This window comes from Pseudophryne corroboree, chromosome 7 (assembly GCF_028390025.1).
Source record: "Pseudophryne corroboree isolate aPseCor3 chromosome 7, aPseCor3.hap2, whole genome shotgun sequence".
NCBI lineage: Eukaryota > Metazoa > Chordata > Amphibia > Anura > Myobatrachidae > Pseudophryne > Pseudophryne corroboree.
The window spans coordinates 196,708,180-196,727,907 of NC_086450.1; the positions used below are offsets into that span (position 1 = coordinate 196,708,180).

A 19,728-nucleotide genomic window follows, 5' to 3' on the forward strand; every position below is an offset into this window, starting at 1 on the left:
CTTCGCAGGCTCCTGAAGTCTGCTTTACCAAGGTCTCCCTCCGACAAGGAGGCAGTATGGGAAAAAATTCACAAGCTGTATTCCCAGCAGGTGATAATTAAATTACCCCTCCTACTACAAGAAAAGGGGTATTATTCCACACTATATTGTGGTACTGAAGCCAGAAGGCTAGGTGAGACTTATTCTAAAAAATTTTTTGAACACTTACAAAGGTTCAAATCAAGATGGAGTCACTCAGAGCAGTGATAAAGAACCAGGAAGAAGGGGACTATATAGTGTCCCGGGACATCAGGGATGCTTACCTCTATGTCCCAAATTTGCCCTTCTCACTAAGGGTACCTCAGGTTCGTGGTGCAGAACTGTCACTATCAGTTTCAGACGCTGCCGTTTGGATTGTCCACGGCACCCCGGGTCTTTACCAAGGTAATGGCCGAAATGATGATTCTTCTTCGAAGAAAAGGCGTCTTAATTATCCCTTACTTGGACGATCTCCTGATAAGGGCATAGTCCAGGGAACAGTTGGAGGTCGGAGTAGCACTATCTCGGATACTGCTACAACAGCACGGGTGGATTCTAAATATTCCAAAATCGCAGCTGATCCCGACGACACGTCTGCTGTGCCTAGGGATGATTCTGGACACAGTCCAGAAAAAGGTGTTTCTCCCGGAAGAGAAAGCCAGGGAGTTATCCGAGCTAGTCAGGAACCTCCTAAAAACAGTGCATCATTGCACAAGGGTCCTGGTAAAAATGGTGGCTTCCTACGAAGCAATTCCATTCGGCAGATTTCACGCAAGAACTTTTCAGTGGGATCTGCTGGACAAATGGTCCGGATCGCATCTTCAGATGCATCAGCGGATAACCCTATATCCAAGGACAAGGGTGTCTCTCCTGTGGTGGTTATAGAGTGCTCATCTTCTAGAGGGCCGCAGATTCGGCATTCAGGATTGGATGCTGGTGACCACGGAGCCCAGCCCGAGAGGCTGGGGGGCAGTCACACAAGGAAAAAATTTCCAGGGAGTGTGATCAAGTCTGGAGACTTTTCTCCACATAAATATACTGGAGCTAAGGGTAAATTTATAATGCTCTAAGCTTAGCAAGACCTCTGCTTCAAGGTCAGCCGGTATTGATCCAGTGGGAAAAACATCACGGCAGTCGCCCACGTAAACAGACAGGGCGACACAAGAAGCAGGAGGGCAATGGCAAAAACTGCAAGGACTTTTCGCTGGGCGGAAAATCATGTGATAGCACTGTCAGCAGTGTTTCATCCCGGGAATGGAAACTGGGAAGCAGACTTCCTCAGCAGGCACGACCTCCACCCGGGAGAGTGGAAACTTCATCGGGAAGTTTTTTCCACATGATTGTAAACCGTTGGGAAATACCAAAGGTGGACATGATGGCGTCCCGTCTGAACAAAAAACGGGACAGGTATTGCGCCAGGTCAAGAGACCCTCAGGCAATAGCTGTGGACGTTCTGGTAACACCGTGGGTGTACCAGTCGGTGTATGTGTTCCCTCCTCTGCTTCTCATACCTAAGGTGCTGAGAATTATAAGACGTAGAGGAGTAAGAACTATACTCATGGCTCCGGATTGGCCAAGAAGGACTTGGTACCCGGAACTTCAAGAGATGCTTACAGAGGTCTTATGGCCTCTGCCGCTAAGAAGGGACTTGCTTCAGCAAGTACCATGTCTGTTCCAAGACTTACCGCAGCTGCGTTTGTCGGCATGGCGGTGGAACGCCGGATCCTAAGGGAAAAAGGCATTCCGGAAGAGGTCATTCCTACCCTGGTCAAAGCCAGAAAGGAGGTGACCGCACAACATTATCACCACATGTGGCGAAAATATGTTGCGTGGTGTGAGGCCAGGAAGGCCCCACAAAGATATTTCAACTCGGTCGTTTCCTGCATTTCCTGCAAACAGGAGTGTCTATGGGCCTCAAATTGGGGTCCATTAAGGTTCAAATTTCGGCCCTGTCGATTTTCTTCCAGAAAGAATTGGCTTCAGTTCCTGAAGTCCAGAAGTTTGTCAAGGGAGTATTGCATATACAACCCCCTTTTGTGCCTCCAGTGGCACTGTGGGATCTCAACGTAGTTCTGGGATTCCTCAAATCACATTGGTTTAAAACCAGTCAAATCTGTGGATTTGAAGCATCTCACATGAAAAGTGACCATGCTCTTGGCCCTGGCCTGGACCAGGCGAGTGTCAAATTGGTGGTTTTTTCTCAAAAAAAAAAAAAAAGCCCATATCTGTTTGTCCATTCGGACAGGGCAGAGCTGCGAACTCGTCCCCAGTTCTCTCCCTAAGGTGGTGTCAGTGTTTCACCTGAACCAGCTTATTGTGGTGCCTTGCACCTACTAGGGACTTGGAGGACTCCAAGTTGCTAGATGTTGTCAGGGCCCTGAAAATATGTTCCAGGACGGCTGGAGTCAGGAAAACTGACTTGCTGTTATCCTGTATGCACCCAACAAACTGGGTGCTCTTGCTTCTAAGCAGACTATTGCTAGTTGGATGTGTAATACAATTCAGCTTGCACATTCTGTGGCAGGCCTGCCACAGCCAAAATATGTAAATGCCCATTCCACAAGGAAGGTGGGCTCATCTTGGGCGGCTGCCCGAGGGGTCTCGGCTTTACAACTTTGCCGAGCGGTTATTTAGTCAGGGGCAAACACGTTTGTAAAATCCTACAAATTTGATACCCTGGCTAAGGAGGACCTGGAGTTCTCTCATTCGGTGCTGCAGAGTCATCCGCACTCTCCCGCCCGTTTGGGAGCTTTGGTATTATCCCCATGGTCCTTTCAGGAACCCCAGCATCCACTAGGACGATAGAGAAAATAAGAATTTACTTACCGATAATTCTATTTCTCGGAGTCCGTAGTGGATGCTGGGCGCCCATCCCAAGTGCGGATTGTCTGCAATACTTGTACATAGTTACAAAAATCGGGTTATTATTGTTGTGAGCCATCTTTTCAGAGGCTCCGCTGTTATCATACTGTTAACTGGGTTCAGATCACAGGTTGTACAGTGTGATTGGTGTGGCTGGTATGAGTCTTACCCGGGATTCAAAATCCTTCCTTATTGTGTACGCTCGTCCGGGCACAGTACCTAACTGAGGCTTGGAGGAGGGTCATAGGGGGAGGAGCCAGTACACACCACCTGATCGTAAAGCTTTACTTTTTGTGCCCTGTCTCCTGCGGAGCCGCTAATCCCCCTGGTCCTTTCAGGAACCCCAGCATCCACTACGGACTCCGAGAAATAGAATTATCGGTAAGTAAATTCTTATTTTTTGCAGAGATAACGAGTCGTTGGGGGCTTCCTCAAATAGACATGATGGCATCACGCCTCAACAAGAAACTTCAGAGGTATTGTTCCAGGTCAAGGGTCAAGGGACCCTCAGGCGGTAGTGGTAGACGCCCTGGTGACACCATGGATGTTTCCGTCGGTCTATGTCTTCCCTCCTCTTCCACTCATCTCAAAAATACTGAGAATCATAAGACGAAAAAGAGTCCAGACAATACTCATTGTTCCGGATTGGCCTCGGAGGGCCTGGTATTCAGATCTTCAGGAAATGCTCACAGAAGATCCGTGGCCTCTTCCTTCCAGGGAGAACCTGTTGCAGCAGGGGCCCTGCGTGTTCCAAGACTTACCGCGGTCATCCCTACTCTGATAAAAGCTAGGAAGGAGTTGACGGCGAAACATTATCACCGTATCTGGAGGAAATATCTATCTTGGTGTGAAGCCAAGAATGCGCCTACGGAAGATTTTCACCTGGGCCGTTTTCTCCACTTTCTGCAGACAGGAGTGGATATGGGCCTAAAGTTAGGCTCTATTAAGGTACAGATTTTAGCCCTGTCAATATTCTTTCAGAAGGAATTGGCTTCTCTCCCAGAAGTCCAGACTTTTGTAAAGGGAGTGCTGCACATCCAGCCTCCTTTTGTGCCCCCAGTGGCACCATGGGACCTTAACGTGGTGTTACAGTTCCTTAAGTCACACTGGTTTGAACCTCTTCAAACAGTTGAGTTGAAATTTCTCACTTGGAAATTGGTCATGTTGTTAGCCTTGGCATCTGCGAGGCGGGTGTCTGAATTGGCGGCTTTGTCTCACAAAAGCCCCGATCTGATTTTCCATGTGGATATAGCGGAGTTGAGGTGGTGTGGCTACGGGGGACTTGGAGGATTCCAGGTCTCTTGATGTAGTCAGGGCCTTAAAGGTTTATGTAGCCAGGACGGCTCGGGTTAGGAAACAGAGGCACTGTTTGTCCTGTATGCAGCCAACAAGGTTGGCGCCCCTGCTTCTAAGCAGACTATTGCCCGCTGGATCTGTAACATGATTCAGCAGGCTCATTCTACGGCTGGATTGCCGGTACCAAATTTGGTAAAGGCCCATTCCACTAGGAAGGTGGGCTCTTCTTGGGCGGCTGCCCGAGGTGTCTCGGCATTGCAACTTTGCCGAGCGGCTACTTGGTCGGGTTCAAACACTTTTGCTAAATTCTACAAGTTTGATACCTTGGCTGAGGAGGACCTCATGTTTGCTCAATCGGTGCTGCAGAGTCATCCGCACTCTCCCACCCGGTCTGGAGCTTTGGTATAATCCCCATGGTCCTTACGGAGTCCCCAGCATCCTCTAGGACGTAAGAGAAAATAAGATTTTAAACCTACCGGTAAATCTTTTTCTCCTAGTCCGTAGAGAATGCTGGGCGCCCGTCCCAGTGCGGACTAAATTCTGCAAGACTTGTATATAGTGATTGCTTACATAAGGGTTATGTTACAGTTTTAAACAGTCTCTGGCTGATGCTATTTTGTTTTATACTGTTAACTGGTTCGTATGTTCCAAGTTGTACGGTGTGGATGGTGTGGGCTGGTATGTATCTTGCCCTTAGATTAACAAAAATCCTTTCCTCGTACTGTCCGTCTCCTCTGGGCACAGTTCTTTAACTGAGGTCTGGAGGAGGGGCATAGAGGGAGGAGCCAGTGCACACCCATCTAAAGTCTTTAGAGTGCCCATGACTCCTGCAGAGCCTGTCTATACCCCCATGGTCCTTACGGAGTCCCCAGCATCCTCTACGGACTAGGAGAAAAAGATTTACCGGTAGGTTTAAAATCTTATTTTTAAACCTACCGGTAAATCTTTTTCTCCTAGTCCGTAGAGGATGCTGGGCGCCCGTCCCACTGCGGACTGAAATCTGCAATAATTGTACATGGTTATTGAGAAGGTACACAGGTTGTGTTGCTGTTGAAATCAGGTTGTTGCTGGTTTCTATTGTTGTTCATACTGTTAACTGGTTTACTTATATACCATGTTGTACGATGTTTTTGTGATGTGAGCTGGTATGTGTCCCACCCTTGATTAACAAAATCCTTTTCCTCGAAATGTCCGTCTCCTCTGGGCACAGTTCCTATAACTGGAGTCTGGAGGAGGGGCATAGAGGGAGGAGCCAGTTCACGCCCATTAAAGGTTTTAAAGTGCCCAGGTGTCCTGCGGAGCCCGTCTATACCCCATGGTCCTTACGGAGTCCCCAGCATCCTCTACGGACTAGGAGAAAAAGATTTACCGGTAGGTTTAAAATCTTATTTTTCTGCAGTTTCCTCAGGGGTCAGTGATCCATGGCATACACTTCCTCTGCAAGATAGCGGCGACTTTACACGTGATTCCATTCTCCCGGTCTCATGCCTGGATTCTTCAATCTCAAATTCTACGTTATTAATCCCAGGCAGAATTGAGTTTACATAAACAGTTCAGTCGGTCACTTCAAATACAACAATATCTTCGTTGGTGTCTACACAATCAAAATCTGACCCATAGGACTCCATTTTCTGTCTTAACATGGAAGGTCATAACCACAGTCGCTAGTCTCGGTTGTTACGGATTTGGGTTTCAACTCTGGTTTTCAAAAACATTGAGGTCCGAAGTGGAGATGTCACTCCATCTCCGGGCAATCCACGACGCCTTGACTCCAGCTCCAGATCTTTTTATTAAACAGTCAATCAATTTCCAGAGTCAAAGTACAAAAAGTATGAGAAACCGATAAACAGAGAAAGTACAAAGCTGTAACAGAGATACAATGCACCTTGTCATATCAAACACCTGAAATAATTATGACTGTAGGTTGTTGTTTTTTTTTTTTTTCTCAATATAAGAAACAAAAAAAACAACAATAAATGTTTAGACTGGGACAAAAAGAATAAATCAAGCAAGCTAGACAATTTTCACATCAAATAGCACAGTAAGAAAATATAAAAATTAAAGGGAAGAAGGAAAAAGTGAGAGGAAAAGAAAAACAATAGAGAATATTAGAATTGTAAGAAGAGTAAGTAGAAAAGAAGAGGAGAAAGTAAAGATGTGGATGTGGGGGGACTGAAGGTTCAAATAGCATAAAAAGACGTGCCAACCAAGATATCGGAACATAAAGGGTTCACTGAGCAAACAGAAATGTGTGGTTGCGAAAACAGGAGTGAACTGATGTATAAAATGTTAAGAAAGTCGATAGAGCATGTACCAAGAGGTATTCTCAAATACCTTCCAGATTTGGTCTTGGGTAGATGTAGGTAAGCTTTCTATAAAGCTGCCCATTTCTTGTAAAGTTCTGCCCCTTTATCAATACAAAAAGTAGCCATACGGCGTTCATGATAAAGGACATCTAAAAGGGCTAGTTCCAATTCCTTCAGGCTTGGATTCGTTGGGGTGATCCAATGGTATAAAATTAATTGTTTTACATCACTGTAAATTGTTTTACATCACTATAAAACCGGGATTAAATGAGAAATTTCAGACTTCAAGAGCCATGGGGAAAAGTCAGCGAACATCGTAGGCATGAATGAGGTAGGTAGGTTTAGATGAAAAGCTTTGTTGATATATACAAGAATTTTTCCAGAATTTCTTAAACGTTCAATAATTTTACATTTAGGGCAGTTTCCCAGTTCTGATGGGTTAAAATGTTTCCGTTGAGAGGGCGATACTTACATTCTATTCAGGACACTGATATGGATCTCTTGAAGTCTGGCTGACTTCAGACTTTTGAGCGCAGAATCAGTATTCTTGAGGATTACAGTGATCTCTGGGGAAATTAGGAATATCTTTATTCCAAGCCAGAGAAAGTGAGGACCAAGAAGGGGTATTAGCCTCAATGAGGTCATTATAAAGATAACGAACTCTATATGGGTGTATGCGACCGAAAGCAAGAGTGTTATTAATTATAGGGGAAGGCAACAATTTTCCCATAGGGTCATTGAGGGAGGTAATGTAATGTCGGACCTGAAGGAACATGAAAAAATGTTTATGGGGAATGGCAAATTTCTCTTGGGAGTTGGACAAAGGAAAATATCTGTCCACCAGGGTCGAAGACATCCTTGACTGCACTTATTCCCTGACCGTGTCATGTGTAGAATGTTTTTTTTATTGTCTAAGGACGGACGAAAAGTGGGATTGCCCCAAATGGGCAAGTATGGGGTCGAAAAGGGATAACTTTTAAGGATTTTATGCATAGTTGCCCAAGCTTTCTATGTGCACCCAAATAAGACATTTGATTTAAGGTCTCTCGGGATATCAATTGAAGAGATATGAAGAAGCGCTGCTGGGGGCGTAGGGAAAAAATAAGGCTTCCTCCAAATGTAAATTTGTGAAAGTGTCTTGGCGTAATAGCCAATCAGACAGGTAACGAAAGAGGACTGCTTGTGAAAATACTAAGATGTTAGGTACACTCAAACCTCCTTTCTTTTTGCTGATATAGGTTCGAGGTTGTGGCATACAGGGTTTCCTGCCGTTCCAAATAAACTTGGAAAATATCTTTGCACAAGAGAGAGCATCTTTTTTTGATATTGTAACGGGGAGCATTTGAAGTAAATAGGCTAGTTTGGGGAATGAGACAGATTTCACCACTGCAATCCTGCCCAATAAAGAAGGTGGAAGGGTCATCCAGTTTTCTAGTTGAGTCTTTATTTTCTGTATAATAGGAGAGTAGTTTGAGTATAATTGTGATAGTTGAGAGGGAATGTACACACCCAGATATTTCAACTTGTGCAGAGTTAAGCTGAACCGCGTAGAAAGAGCAGTAAGCAGAGGGTTAGTCTTTTGGGCAGTGTAGTGGCAGCAGTTCAGATTTAAGCGTGTTAATTCGGTAGCCAGCAAACGTGCCAAAGTTATTAATGGTCTCGAGAATGGCAGGGATGTCAGGTCAAAGGATCTTTTATAAAGAGGAGCATATCATCTGCGAACAGACTCAATTTGCATTCTATGCCATTCAGATATACCCTGAAACGGTGGTAATTGTCGTAATGCAATTGCTAGAGGTTCCAATGCGGCTGCGAATAGAAGCGGGGATAGTGGGCATCCCTGTCTGGTTCCTCTCTGGGTCCTAAAAGGGGTAAATAAGTATTTATTTACAAATATTTGGCTTGATGGGTGATGATAGAGGGTTTGTAGGGTCGTTCTAAACTGGGAAGGAAAGCCGAATCGTCGGAGCGTTTCGAACAGGTGGTCCCAGGTCACCAAGTCAAATGCTTTTTCAGCGTCTAATGACCGTAAGAATGCAGAATCCCCCAAAGACGGAAGAACCGTTAGAATCTTCCTTATTAGTCACTGAGTGTCTCCCCCAGATAAAACCAGTTTGGTCTTGGTGAATTATTCCTTGGAGTATAATTTTCATTCTATCTGCTATAATTTTTGTAAACCGTTTATAGTCGCCGTTGAGAAGCGCTGTAGGCCTGTATGAGGAAGGAAGTGTAGGGTCTTTTCCCGGCTTAGGTATGACTCGAACCATTGCAGAATTGAAATAATGAGGGATAGAGTGGGACGAGATAATGGAGTTGCAAAAGGCTGTCGGAGGAACGGAAATGTTTGGAGAGAGGAGCTTAAAGAATTCACCTGATATACCATCGTTTTTTAATGGTTTAAGGGATTTAATAGCTGTAATCACTTCATGGGTTGTGAGAGGAGCGACGAGGGCGTCGGACTGTTCTGGGGTAATTTGTGGCAAGGAAACTCGTTTCCAGAACAGCTGTTTATTGTCCGTGTCAATGGCTTCTTGGGAATAAAGGTTATTATAGTAAGCATGAAATATGTCCGATATTATTTTACCATCAAATTGCATGATGGCATTATCATCTTGCATGGCAACAATATGATGGAGACCTTTATCAGTATTGAGGAGATTGGACAATAAGCGACTAGGTTTATTACCAAACTGGAATATATTATTTTTACCTGCAGCTAAAAATCTGTTGTCCATCTGAGTTAATATCTGGTGAAAGTGCTGTTTCGCTGTCTTGTAGTAATTTTTATTAGCGAGTGTGGGAGAGGTTTTAAAAGTTTGAAAGGAGGAGGTGAGCGAGGCTTGAGCTTTGCGATAAGCAGCATCTTATTCCTTTCTATGTTTGGTCATAAAAGCAATAATATCACCTCTCAAAACTGCTTTGGCAGTTTGCCAAAACAGACTAGGATTAGATTCATGGATCGAGTTTATTAAATTGATAAGCATCCTAAGAGTTTTCCAGCATAGATTGAAACTTTTGTAAATCTGTCATTTCGGCAGGAAATCTCCAGTGAGAGGAGGGGCCTAGGATAAATCTACTTTGTAGAGTCAATGATATAGGTGCGTGGTCTGATATTAGAATAGGAGAAATCTGCGTATCAGTGACCCTAGTAGACAGACTATCAGATATAAAAAAAAATAATCTAGACGGGAGAATGTGTTAAAAGTGGCAGAATGGCAAGTATACTCCAGTTCAATAGGATTACGTATTCTCCAAATATCTAGAAGACCCAATTGGTCAGTGACGTATTTCAGATTTATTTTGGGGAGATGGCATTTCTGAGAGGTAGGACTCTTTCTATCTAGTGTTAACGAGGAGACCAAATTCATATCTCCACCAGTAGCGGATCTTGCCACGGGCAAGCAGGACTTTTGCCCGGGGCGCCGCCTTCCGGAGGGCGCAGGGCGCCATCCGGAGGGTGCCGCACCAGGACAAGATCCGCTGCTGCTGTGCCCCCCGCTGCCCGTTGCCCCCCGCTGCCGCTGTGAAGAGAAACTAGACGCGTACGCGTCTAGTTTCCCTTCGTGGAGAGGTCCTTTACTGTGCAGTGCGCGATGACGTCATCGCGCACAGCAAAGGTCCTCTCCACGAAGGGAAACTAGACGCTGCTACGCGTCTAGTTTCCCTTCGTGGAGAGGACCTTTGCTGTGCGGTACGCGATGACGTCATCGCGCACCGCACATCATTTCAGTCTGTACAGGGGGCGTAAATGACCACGCCCCCTGTACGTAGCCACGCCCCTATTGTCGCCCGGGACGCCCAGCGCCCAAGAACCGGCCCTGATCTCCACCCATAATAATTGGAAAGTGTGTATATGGTCTAAGGAGAGTCGTGATCTGTAAGTAAAATGATTTATCGTATAACGTGGGGGCATAGATATTACATAAAACACGGGTAAATGCGCGCCCCCGTGCATTTACCCGTGTTTTTTGAGCTAGTGGAAAAGGGGTATTAGTATGCTTCGCCACCAAATTATAGCCTCTTCCTCCTATAATCCTAAAGCCCGAGGAGTGGCCATTCTTATCCGAAAAGGACTTAAATTTGACATTCACCATCAGATCATTGATATATCGGGTAGATATATTGTATTAGATATCTCTTTAGACGGTTCTAGATATATTTTTGGCAAGTGGAAAAGGGTAAACCCGGATCAAGTGACCCGTGAATCCTACCCGGCTATTTACCTGGGTAGGACACGGGAATGATCCGGGTAGGGTGTAGTGTAAACGGGAGCCGTGTCGATGCGACACGGCTCCCGTTTACACTGTATGGATGGGCGGCGCTGGGAGATCATGTGATCTCCCTGCGCCGCCCCTGCCGTGTAGCTAGAAGCGTCACCAACCCGGCATATGCCGGGTTGTGACTGCTAATGGGAAAGGGACCGAGCACGGGTCGCAGCAGGGGGCAGCTCCCGTGTCAGGCTCCCGGCTGCGACCCGTGCTCGTAGGTGTAAAAGGGGTATAAGTTTAGCATGCTCACTGGGTGTTAGATGGGTTTCCTGTAGCAAGGTGACATCCGCTTGTACTTTATTTAAATAGGTGAGAATTTGCCTACGTTTAATGGGGGAGTTTATACCTTGTACATTCCAAGAGTATAATTTAATCTGGGAAGCCATAAATAAGAGGGAAAGTCACAGTTAAATCCGCTCTCAGCGATGACATATTGTGATTAAAGGGCTGAAACCTCTCTGACACTCACCATCCGAAAGTCATAAGTACCGTAGCTTAAGTCGTCTGTGGTAAACAACATTTCAAACATTTTCACATAAATGGTAAGAAGAATCCTCCAGTCCCACTGAGGAATAAAATTAAGAGTAGGGGGAAAAAAGAAAATAAAAGTAAAAGAAATAGAATTTTTTGGGGGAGAAAAAGGTGGGGTATAAAGCATCATCAACTTATATACTGCTATGCAAAGCAACTGTGATCCAAACAAACATGGAGTTAAAGAGACTCCTGATACTGGGTCTAAATATCCTATCCCCTAACACGGGGAAGATCTAACTGCAGAACCTAGCATCATCTATATCAATAAACATTTTATGAAGTAATCAACTATCACTACGGTATAACCAGTTAAGAACAGGTAATATAAAATTGTAAATAACAGTCTTATCGCGGTAAAAGAACTGCACAAACTGCATTAAGAGTATATTACAGAGTTAACTTATATCATGGTATAGGAAGATAAAAGATATGACTTGCTCATTAGTCGTTCTGATCCATGGAATCTGAATTTGAAGACTCTGTCTCCTCTTCCAGAAAGGCCTTTGCGTCCTCCACGATGTAAAGTCCTTAGGGCCTCGTGAGGAGAATATGCGCAATCTTACATGATAGAGAAGAGCAAATCTAATCCTTGATTTTACTAGTTGAGAGCATACGGTAGACATTTCCCTGCGTGCTCTGGAGACTTCCGCAGAATAATCTTGGAACACAAAGATTTTGACCATCCCATTGGAGGATAACTTTATTTCTGGCTGCGGACCAGATTGTCTCCTTATGGCGGAAGTTCAAGCATTTGAATATGACCGGTCGGGGACGAGAATGATTAGTCTTGCAGAGGTCCCAGTCTATGTGCTCTTTCAATTTCCAGTGAGGACAGGTCTTCCAGGATCCCGAGTAATTCGGGCAGGTCTGACCAGAGGAATTTAAAAAGATCGGGGCCTTTTATCGTTTCTGTCAGTTCGACAATCCTCAAATTATTCCTCCTTGTCCTATTTTCAAGGTCATCTAGTTTGGATACCATATGTTGTCAGGAAGCGGTCAGAGAGGTCACCTGCTGTTTCAGGTCTTCTATTTCCTGGAAGTTAGAGCTAATTCTAATTTCATTTGACGAGACATGGAACCTAACTCTGCTTTTATCTCTGTCACTGCTGACCAAAGAATTAAGGTTCAAAAAGGGTTGTGATTACCTAAAGGATAAAAAAAAATGGGCAGACTAGATGGGCTAAGTGGTTCTTATCTGTCGTCAAATTCTATGTTTCTAAGTTTGTCGGCTTGGGTCTGGAGTAGTGGTTAAACGGTTACTTTTTAATTGCCTTGACAATCTTCGCATAGGAGGGAGGGGCCTTTGGAGGCATCGTTTCTGGTGTCTCGGTTACAAGGGCAGGGTTGTCCGGTTGTGACAATGAGTGTATATGAACAGAAGACAGCTCAGCACGCTTACCTCCGCTTTTAGTACGTTGAGGTTTAGGCGCGGGTAGGTTGAGAAATTTGTCCATAACACTTTAGACAGTTGAGAGAAGTAGTAGACGGCTAGGGTTGCACTCATCCAGCATCAGGGTCCTCCCAATTATAGATCACAGTTGCTAAATGGAAGGTTTTACATTGTACGCCTTGTGGTAAAGTTTAGGAGAAACTGTATAGAACTGTAATCGAAGCGATCGTGGGAATCTGTCGTCACAAGTCTATAAAACAAATCAATACCACCATGAAATGTGAGGGTGAGGTTTGCGATGATATGGACGTATCTGAAGAATTGATGTGGTCGCCTGATTAGGCAGCAGTAGAGAATATGTGAAGATCTGTTCAGCAGCACCAAGCACATATCTCGAACTCCAGCAGTCACATGAAAGGCAACACCGTATTCTCACTTATGAGGTAGGGGGGGTCAAATGATGAAAGTATTCACGTGATTTTTGGCTGGCTAAGAGGAAGGTCACTAATAAGATGCCATATGGTCCAGTTAACTGAGGGGTTGCAAATTAAGCAGTGAGTTCTCAGGTAGAATAGTAGAAAGCACAGTATCCTCTAAATGTTAAGGACATGCAGGATGATATCCTCTGACATCTAGCTCCTGGACAGTCTAGGCAGAAAGCAAAATATATTTTAATTTGTGTCACAACAGCTGTGTTATCTCAGTGACAGGGGGTTATAGGATATCAGGACCTCTGTGAGAGTGTTTACAAGGCAGACATTCAGTTAATCAGCAGTCTTGTAGATAGAGGGCTTCTGCCCCTTGTTGCAGACACCTTATCAGGCTGAAGGAGTGGGGTCCTGGACAGGGAGATGGTACATGAACTCTATGGCTGGTAAATGTGAAGTGCAGGGGCTGGGGGAGGGAATGTCTTCCCCTGAGACCAATCCCAGATGACGGGCGGGTGTTCTGAGGAGCCTGGAGCTCCGGTTTTAGGGCTGTAGCGGACGTCCTGGCCGCCACACAAGCAAGCCGGGGACGACGACAGTAGGAAGCAGCCCAGCCAGTAGGGAAGACGCCAGGGCACAATGCAGCAACGGGACAGCTGCGGACACAGCCAGGGCGAGCCGCCAATCGAGGCCGCGGCTTCACACCCGTAGTAGGCTGGAATCACAGAGGGAAGCGGCAGAGTCCGTGGAAGGTGGCGGCTGCAAGTTCAGGTGAGGTATAGGTGTCAGGAGAGGGTACTTTCGTAGTGAGGATGGGGAGTCCTGCAAAAAGCTGGAACTAATAGGCGATCCCCCAGGAGCAGAGATGCAGCACAGCCTCTCCTCAAGCCAGCCAGGCCACACCCCCAGCTCCAGGCTTTCTACAAGTGCTCGCTTTGGCAGCACATTTACTAAAATAAAAAAAATTGAAATGATACAGAGAAGATTTGCATAGTTTTGGAGTCCACATCCAGTCGATCTTCACAACCGCAGTGGCCTGTATCAACATGTACAGTGGCACTTGCAGCTGGAGAGCTGTTGGAACGGTATCTCACTTATGCAGAGGGCGGAACTTTGGGTTTTGTCCGTATATTGGCCGTCTCCAGTTTCAGAATGGACAACTCAGAAGCGGACTTCTTGGGTTGTCTTGCTTTTCTTCCCTGAAGAATGTGAAATAAACCAACAGGCTTTTCTGATTTTGGTGTACCTGTTGACAAGCGGACATCGACCTCAGGGCTTCTCGTCTCTGCAAAAAAGGGCTTCCTTGGTACAGTGATCGCTCCGGGGATCCTCTTGTGGCAGTCATGGACCCCGTGTTAGGTTTCAGGTGACATATTTGTTTCTGCCTCTGGTAAGATCCAGCGAGTGCTTCAACACATTTGACCAGTGGCTTTTCGGTCTTACTAAATCGCTCTGGATTTGCCTGTCGACACTGCTCTGCAATTCTTCAGACCAGGGTGGTAAATGCCAGATCTTCACTTTCAAACTTTGTCATCACCGGGATTTGTCTAGTCTGATTGACTGGTGTGATTGTGGAGGACAGCATCATCAGAGTGATAAGCTTACCTCAGTCAGTAGCCCTGACTATGTTTCAGGCTCGCAAACCAATCACAGTGCCCAGTAAAGTTCTTAATCTTTCTCCGGCAGAGTCCACAGATTATCTACAGGATAACATTGGGATATAAGGTAGCGTCAGCGGAATGGCACCAATTGATTTTAAAGCTTTCGGCCTCCTAGAATGCAACGGGCCAGTTTCTTATATCCCCTCCTCCTGGCTCAGGAAATTCAGTTTGGTGCATCAGGAGCCAGACCATGGTCAATGGGCTGCTGGTTTTTAGCAGCCATAAGCTTTTTATTTATTTTATTTTCTGCAGCAGAGTACACTGGTATTCCACAGGGAATAACATTGGGGGTGTATAGTTGATTCTTGATCCGAGGCACCAACAAGCTAAAGCATTGACTGTTCCCAGGATGCATTGCACCACCTCCTCTGTAACCCCGCCTCCAGGCACTGGAGCTCAGTTTGTAAGTTGGTTCCTGTGCTTCGGCTCCATCACCTCCCCAGCAGTGTTGCATACTCCCATGGCCTGGTTGCAGGGTACTTGCGGTGGAGGTGCACCGTACTTCAAGAACAAATAACAGTTGCTGCTGATAAAGCACCTCAACCAGTGGATATAATAAAAAAAATAAATAAAACTAAACAATTTTAAATATATATATATATATTTTTTTTAAAAAGAGACAGCTCCTGAGACACTGCGCTTGCTGAAAAAATATGTGTAGTAATGTGGCAGAAACATGAAAGCAAAAAATGGCTGCCCTGTGTGTCAGGAATTGTATATTTAAAGAGAGCCAACGTATAGAGCATGCAACATTTATTAAAAAATTGATAAAAAGTGAAGAATGATATATTAATCATATTAAAATAAGTCACACTTATGTTGTCTCAAGGTGTCGAAAGTCTCTTGAAGAATATGCTGAACTGCAGCTGTATTAAAAATTGTAAATGTCCGTATTCCACAAATTACTGGTAATTGCTGCTATATAAGTGGATGGTAAATGGATAATGGATAAGGTGCAATGGGTACAGTCCCGAATTATATAAATGCTGAGTGTCACCAAATATAGAGCAGATGTCGATACCTCTTTGGTGGGCTGGTCATGAGCCGAGCGTCCCTGGCCAAATGTCCTGCGATGCCCACGGATGCTGTGCAGCAGAGAGGAGATGTAGGAGCCGTCTGATAGCGGGCTGGCTGGAGCGGCGTGGTTGTGGGAGCCGCTGGTGACGGTATAGCAATCAGGGGAAGATCCATCTGAATCTATTTCAAATTGCACCTGATGTGACACCTGAGCAAGGTGTGTACGGAGGCGGGATCCTGACGCGTTTCGTCACGTTCCACGTGACTTTTTCGAAGGTAAATATATAATATATATAGTGTGTGTGTGTGTGTGTGTAAATTACTAGTCCAGTGCAGTTTTATTGTTTATAAGTAATAACTTCTGCATTGTACACGTGACTGAGTGTGCCTGTAGCTGTTGTGCTGTGTTTTTCAGTCACCTCATACCACTTAAATCCTCTGTTCTGTGTCCTGTATTTAGTGTCACATTACATAGGGGTTATTTGCAGGTATTGTGTTTGTCTGGCTATATTGTACTGTTACGCCCTACGGCTACGTTCTCTATAATGTCTGCCACACGGCGGGAAATCCGTGGACGCTTTTGCATCCTGTAGTACTGGCACTACGGATTTACCTGGTACTGCAGGGAGACTGCCATACACCCAGTCTACCTGCAGTACCTGTGGCTAATCAGGACGCACCTTGGGCAGCATTCTCAAGTATGCTTGACTACACTTGTGACACGTCTTACGCCCCCTGTAGGACCTCCTGTGCCATTACAGCTACATATTGTGCCTGTAGTTAATCCGCCCTGAGCGGATACTCTGTCTACCCAATTACAACAATTAAATCAATCTTTGGTTGGACAAAAGTCTACCCCACGCCCCTCTGGGGCCAAGGGGTCATCTAAACGGGCCATTTCTTCTTCACAATCCTCTTAATATTTCGGATGATTCTTCCGATGAGGAGGGGGAATATACTGATCCATCAGACACTGATACAGTTGCTTCTTATGAGGAACATACAACCCAGGTTGATGTTCCTGACCTAGTGGAGGCTATTAAGCTAATTCTTCAAATAGATGATGACATTGAGCCTACTACTGCGTCTAAGAAACCTGATAAGTTCAAACGTCAGAAGGTTGCTACATACGTCAGGACTCCTGGTCGTCTCCAGGAAATAAATTTTCCATGTCTAAAAAGATGCTAGCTCGTTATCCTATCCCTGCGGACTTGAGTAACAAGTGGGAAACTCCACCGCCGCTGGACTCTCATGTCGAATGTCTTGTGGTGTCATCTACTCTGCATGTCACCACTGTCCCATCACTGAAAGAACCGACGGATAAGTGTGTGGAGGGTTGCCTGAAGTCTGTTTACTCTATTACTGGTGCTGTACATAGACCCACTATGGCAGCCTCCTGGGCTGCAAAAGGAATTGAAGCATGGGTTCATGCAATTGAGGGTGAGCTACCTCAAGTTTTTTTCTGACACTGCCAGACAATATCTGTCTTATATTACCACAGCCTCCCACTATATTTAGGAGGCGGCCTCTGATGCAGGTATAATGGCGACCAAGGCGTCTACTACGTCTATCCTGGCTCGCCGAATTCTGTGGTTGAGGTCCTGGAAGGTGGACCTGGACTCCAAAAAGGGAGACATCCTATTTGGGGAGGATCTGAACAAGATTGTGACTGACTTGGTGACACCCAAGACTGTGTTTCTCCCAAGTACTAATCCTTCTGCTCCGAAGGCTAAGAGTACCACTTTTCGTTCCTTTTGACCTCCAGGAAAAGCAAAAGGTCAGGTGTACCTGAGACAGGCTTGTGCTTCCAAAACCACTAAGCCCAAATCTAAACAATCCTGGGCCGCCCGTCAGCCTGCTTCCAAACAAGACAAGCCTGCTGCATAAGCAACGCGCTCAGCAGAGGGATGCAGTGCAGGTAGGCGCCAGGGTGGAGAGCCCCCCCCCCACACACACACTTTTGTCACTATTTCTCTCTCTCACACACACACACACACACACACACACACACACACACACACACACACACACTTTCTGTCACCATTTTACCCCCCCCCCCAATGTTCTGTCACGGTTTCGCAGACCCCACCCCTCTGTGTTCTGTCTCAGCTATTGTGTCACCTGCCTCGCTCCTAGCACCGGCCCTGTGCGCAGCGTCCCCAGATGGATGATAGAGAAATTAGGATTTTTTTTTTATCTTACCGTAAAATCTTTCTGAGTCCATCTGGGGGACGCTTCGATCCCTTCCCTTCTGTCTGGTTATTGATTGTTGGTTTTGTTTTCTCTTGGCTTTGTTGAACTTTAACTGTGGAGTACTTTCTGTGAACAGGGGGTTGATGGGTGGGGTTAGGGGGAGGAGTTAGTGCTTTTCATATCTTGTGCCAAACTCCATACTCTCACACGCTAGCCCCCCAAGTGTAAGTGCGCAGCGTCCCCCAGATGGACTCAGAGAGAGAGATTTTACGGTAAGAAAAAAAATCCTAATTTTAAAGCAGTAATCATTTACAAGACAAAACCATGTCTTGTAAATGATTGCCACTTTAAAGCAAAGCATCCCGTAAGTCCAGCAAACTCGGACCCTATTACATATGCCCCTTTGTCTTTATTGTTTGAGAAATACAAGGGTGAGGAAATAAAACCTGTTCTGTTTTTAGAATGCTGACGTGTGTCTTGTGCGCCTTTTCATAGAAAGATGAAAGATCATTGCATATCCTGGCTTATTTTCCAATGCATATATATCTCTTTCCTACTATAAATGATACTAATGGACATTTCCTAACCTGTGCTCTCTCTGTAAATAGTCTGGTATTGTGCAGCTCCTATGGGAGGACACCTCACCGGTGGTCTACACCTGCAGTTTGGATGGAGCAGTGAGACTGTGGGACTCTAGATCGGGGAAAATGATCAGCGAATACTGCGGACACACTGCTGAAATTCTTGACTTTGCACTGAACAAGTGAGTTTGTTTTTGTTTTAGTAGTGTCCCAAACACTATTTCAGTAAAATAGATGTGTTTTTATGCCAAAGTTCCTGGTTAGTTATTAAACTAATAACGGATCACTATCTGTACAGATGTATCCTTATGCTGCGTTTGTGCCAAACAGCCTCTCTGGGCACCAGGTTCCCTGAGACTCCTAGCGTTGAGCGTCTCTTTGGGATGCGGTTATGTGACCGCCGGTCCCTCTACCGACGCTGGTATCCCGCCCGGTGAAAAGTCCAACAGTCGACATGCCGACTAACGGTGAGTATTCCCACTCATTGGTGTCCACAACACCTGTGGCAAGCGCAGTGAGCCACCGAGCCCGCAAGGGGCTTCATTGAGCGAATGCGCCCCCCCCCCCTCGTCATCGGTATGGTGGCTGGCAGCATCCCAACCGTCGGTCACCCATACCCAACCAGTCTGCAGGTTCCACAGAATATCCACAGGATAACATTGGGCTATAAGGTAGTGTCAACGGAATGGCACCAATCGATCAAAGCTTTCGGCCTCCCAGAATGCAATGGGCCCGTCTCCTATATCCCCACCTCTTGGCTCACACAATTTAGGTTTTTGTTTGGTACGGCAGGAGCCGGACCATTGTCAAATGGGCTGCTGGTTTTTAGCAGCCACAAGCTTTTTATTGTTTTATTTTTATAGTCTTATTCTTTTTGAGCTCATTTTTACCCCCACCCCCCCCCCCCGTTTTCTAAAAAGCGTCTTATACGTACCTTGGAAAGAGTCACTCCAACAACTCCTCGCCGGATCGATCCTGGAAACGGGGTTAAGTCTTCCTGTATCCCGCTCTCCTGAGGCAGGTGATACAGCACTGAGGCCCTCATTCCGAGTTGTTCGCTCGCTAGCTGCTTTTAGCAGCATTGCACACGCTAAGCCGCCGCCGCCCTCCTCTGGGAGTGTATCTTAGCATAGCAGAATTGCGAACGAAAGATTAGCAGAATTGCGAATAGAAA

General features: G+C 45.7%; 1 protein-coding gene across 2 annotated transcripts in view; it reads left to right on the top strand.

Annotated features, from left to right (window-relative positions):
- The window catches only part of AAMP (angio associated migratory cell protein), a 135,151-nt gene that overhangs the window by 85,830 nt on the left and 29,593 nt on the right, over nucleotides 1-19,728 (top strand). For both annotated transcript variants that reach the window (XM_063933927.1, XM_063933926.1), the window contains exon 11: nucleotides 18,582-18,736. In XM_063933927.1, the coding sequence (XP_063789997.1) occupies nucleotides 18,582-18,736 (155 nt within the window). The remainder of the gene's footprint in view (nucleotides 1-18,581; nucleotides 18,737-19,728) is intronic.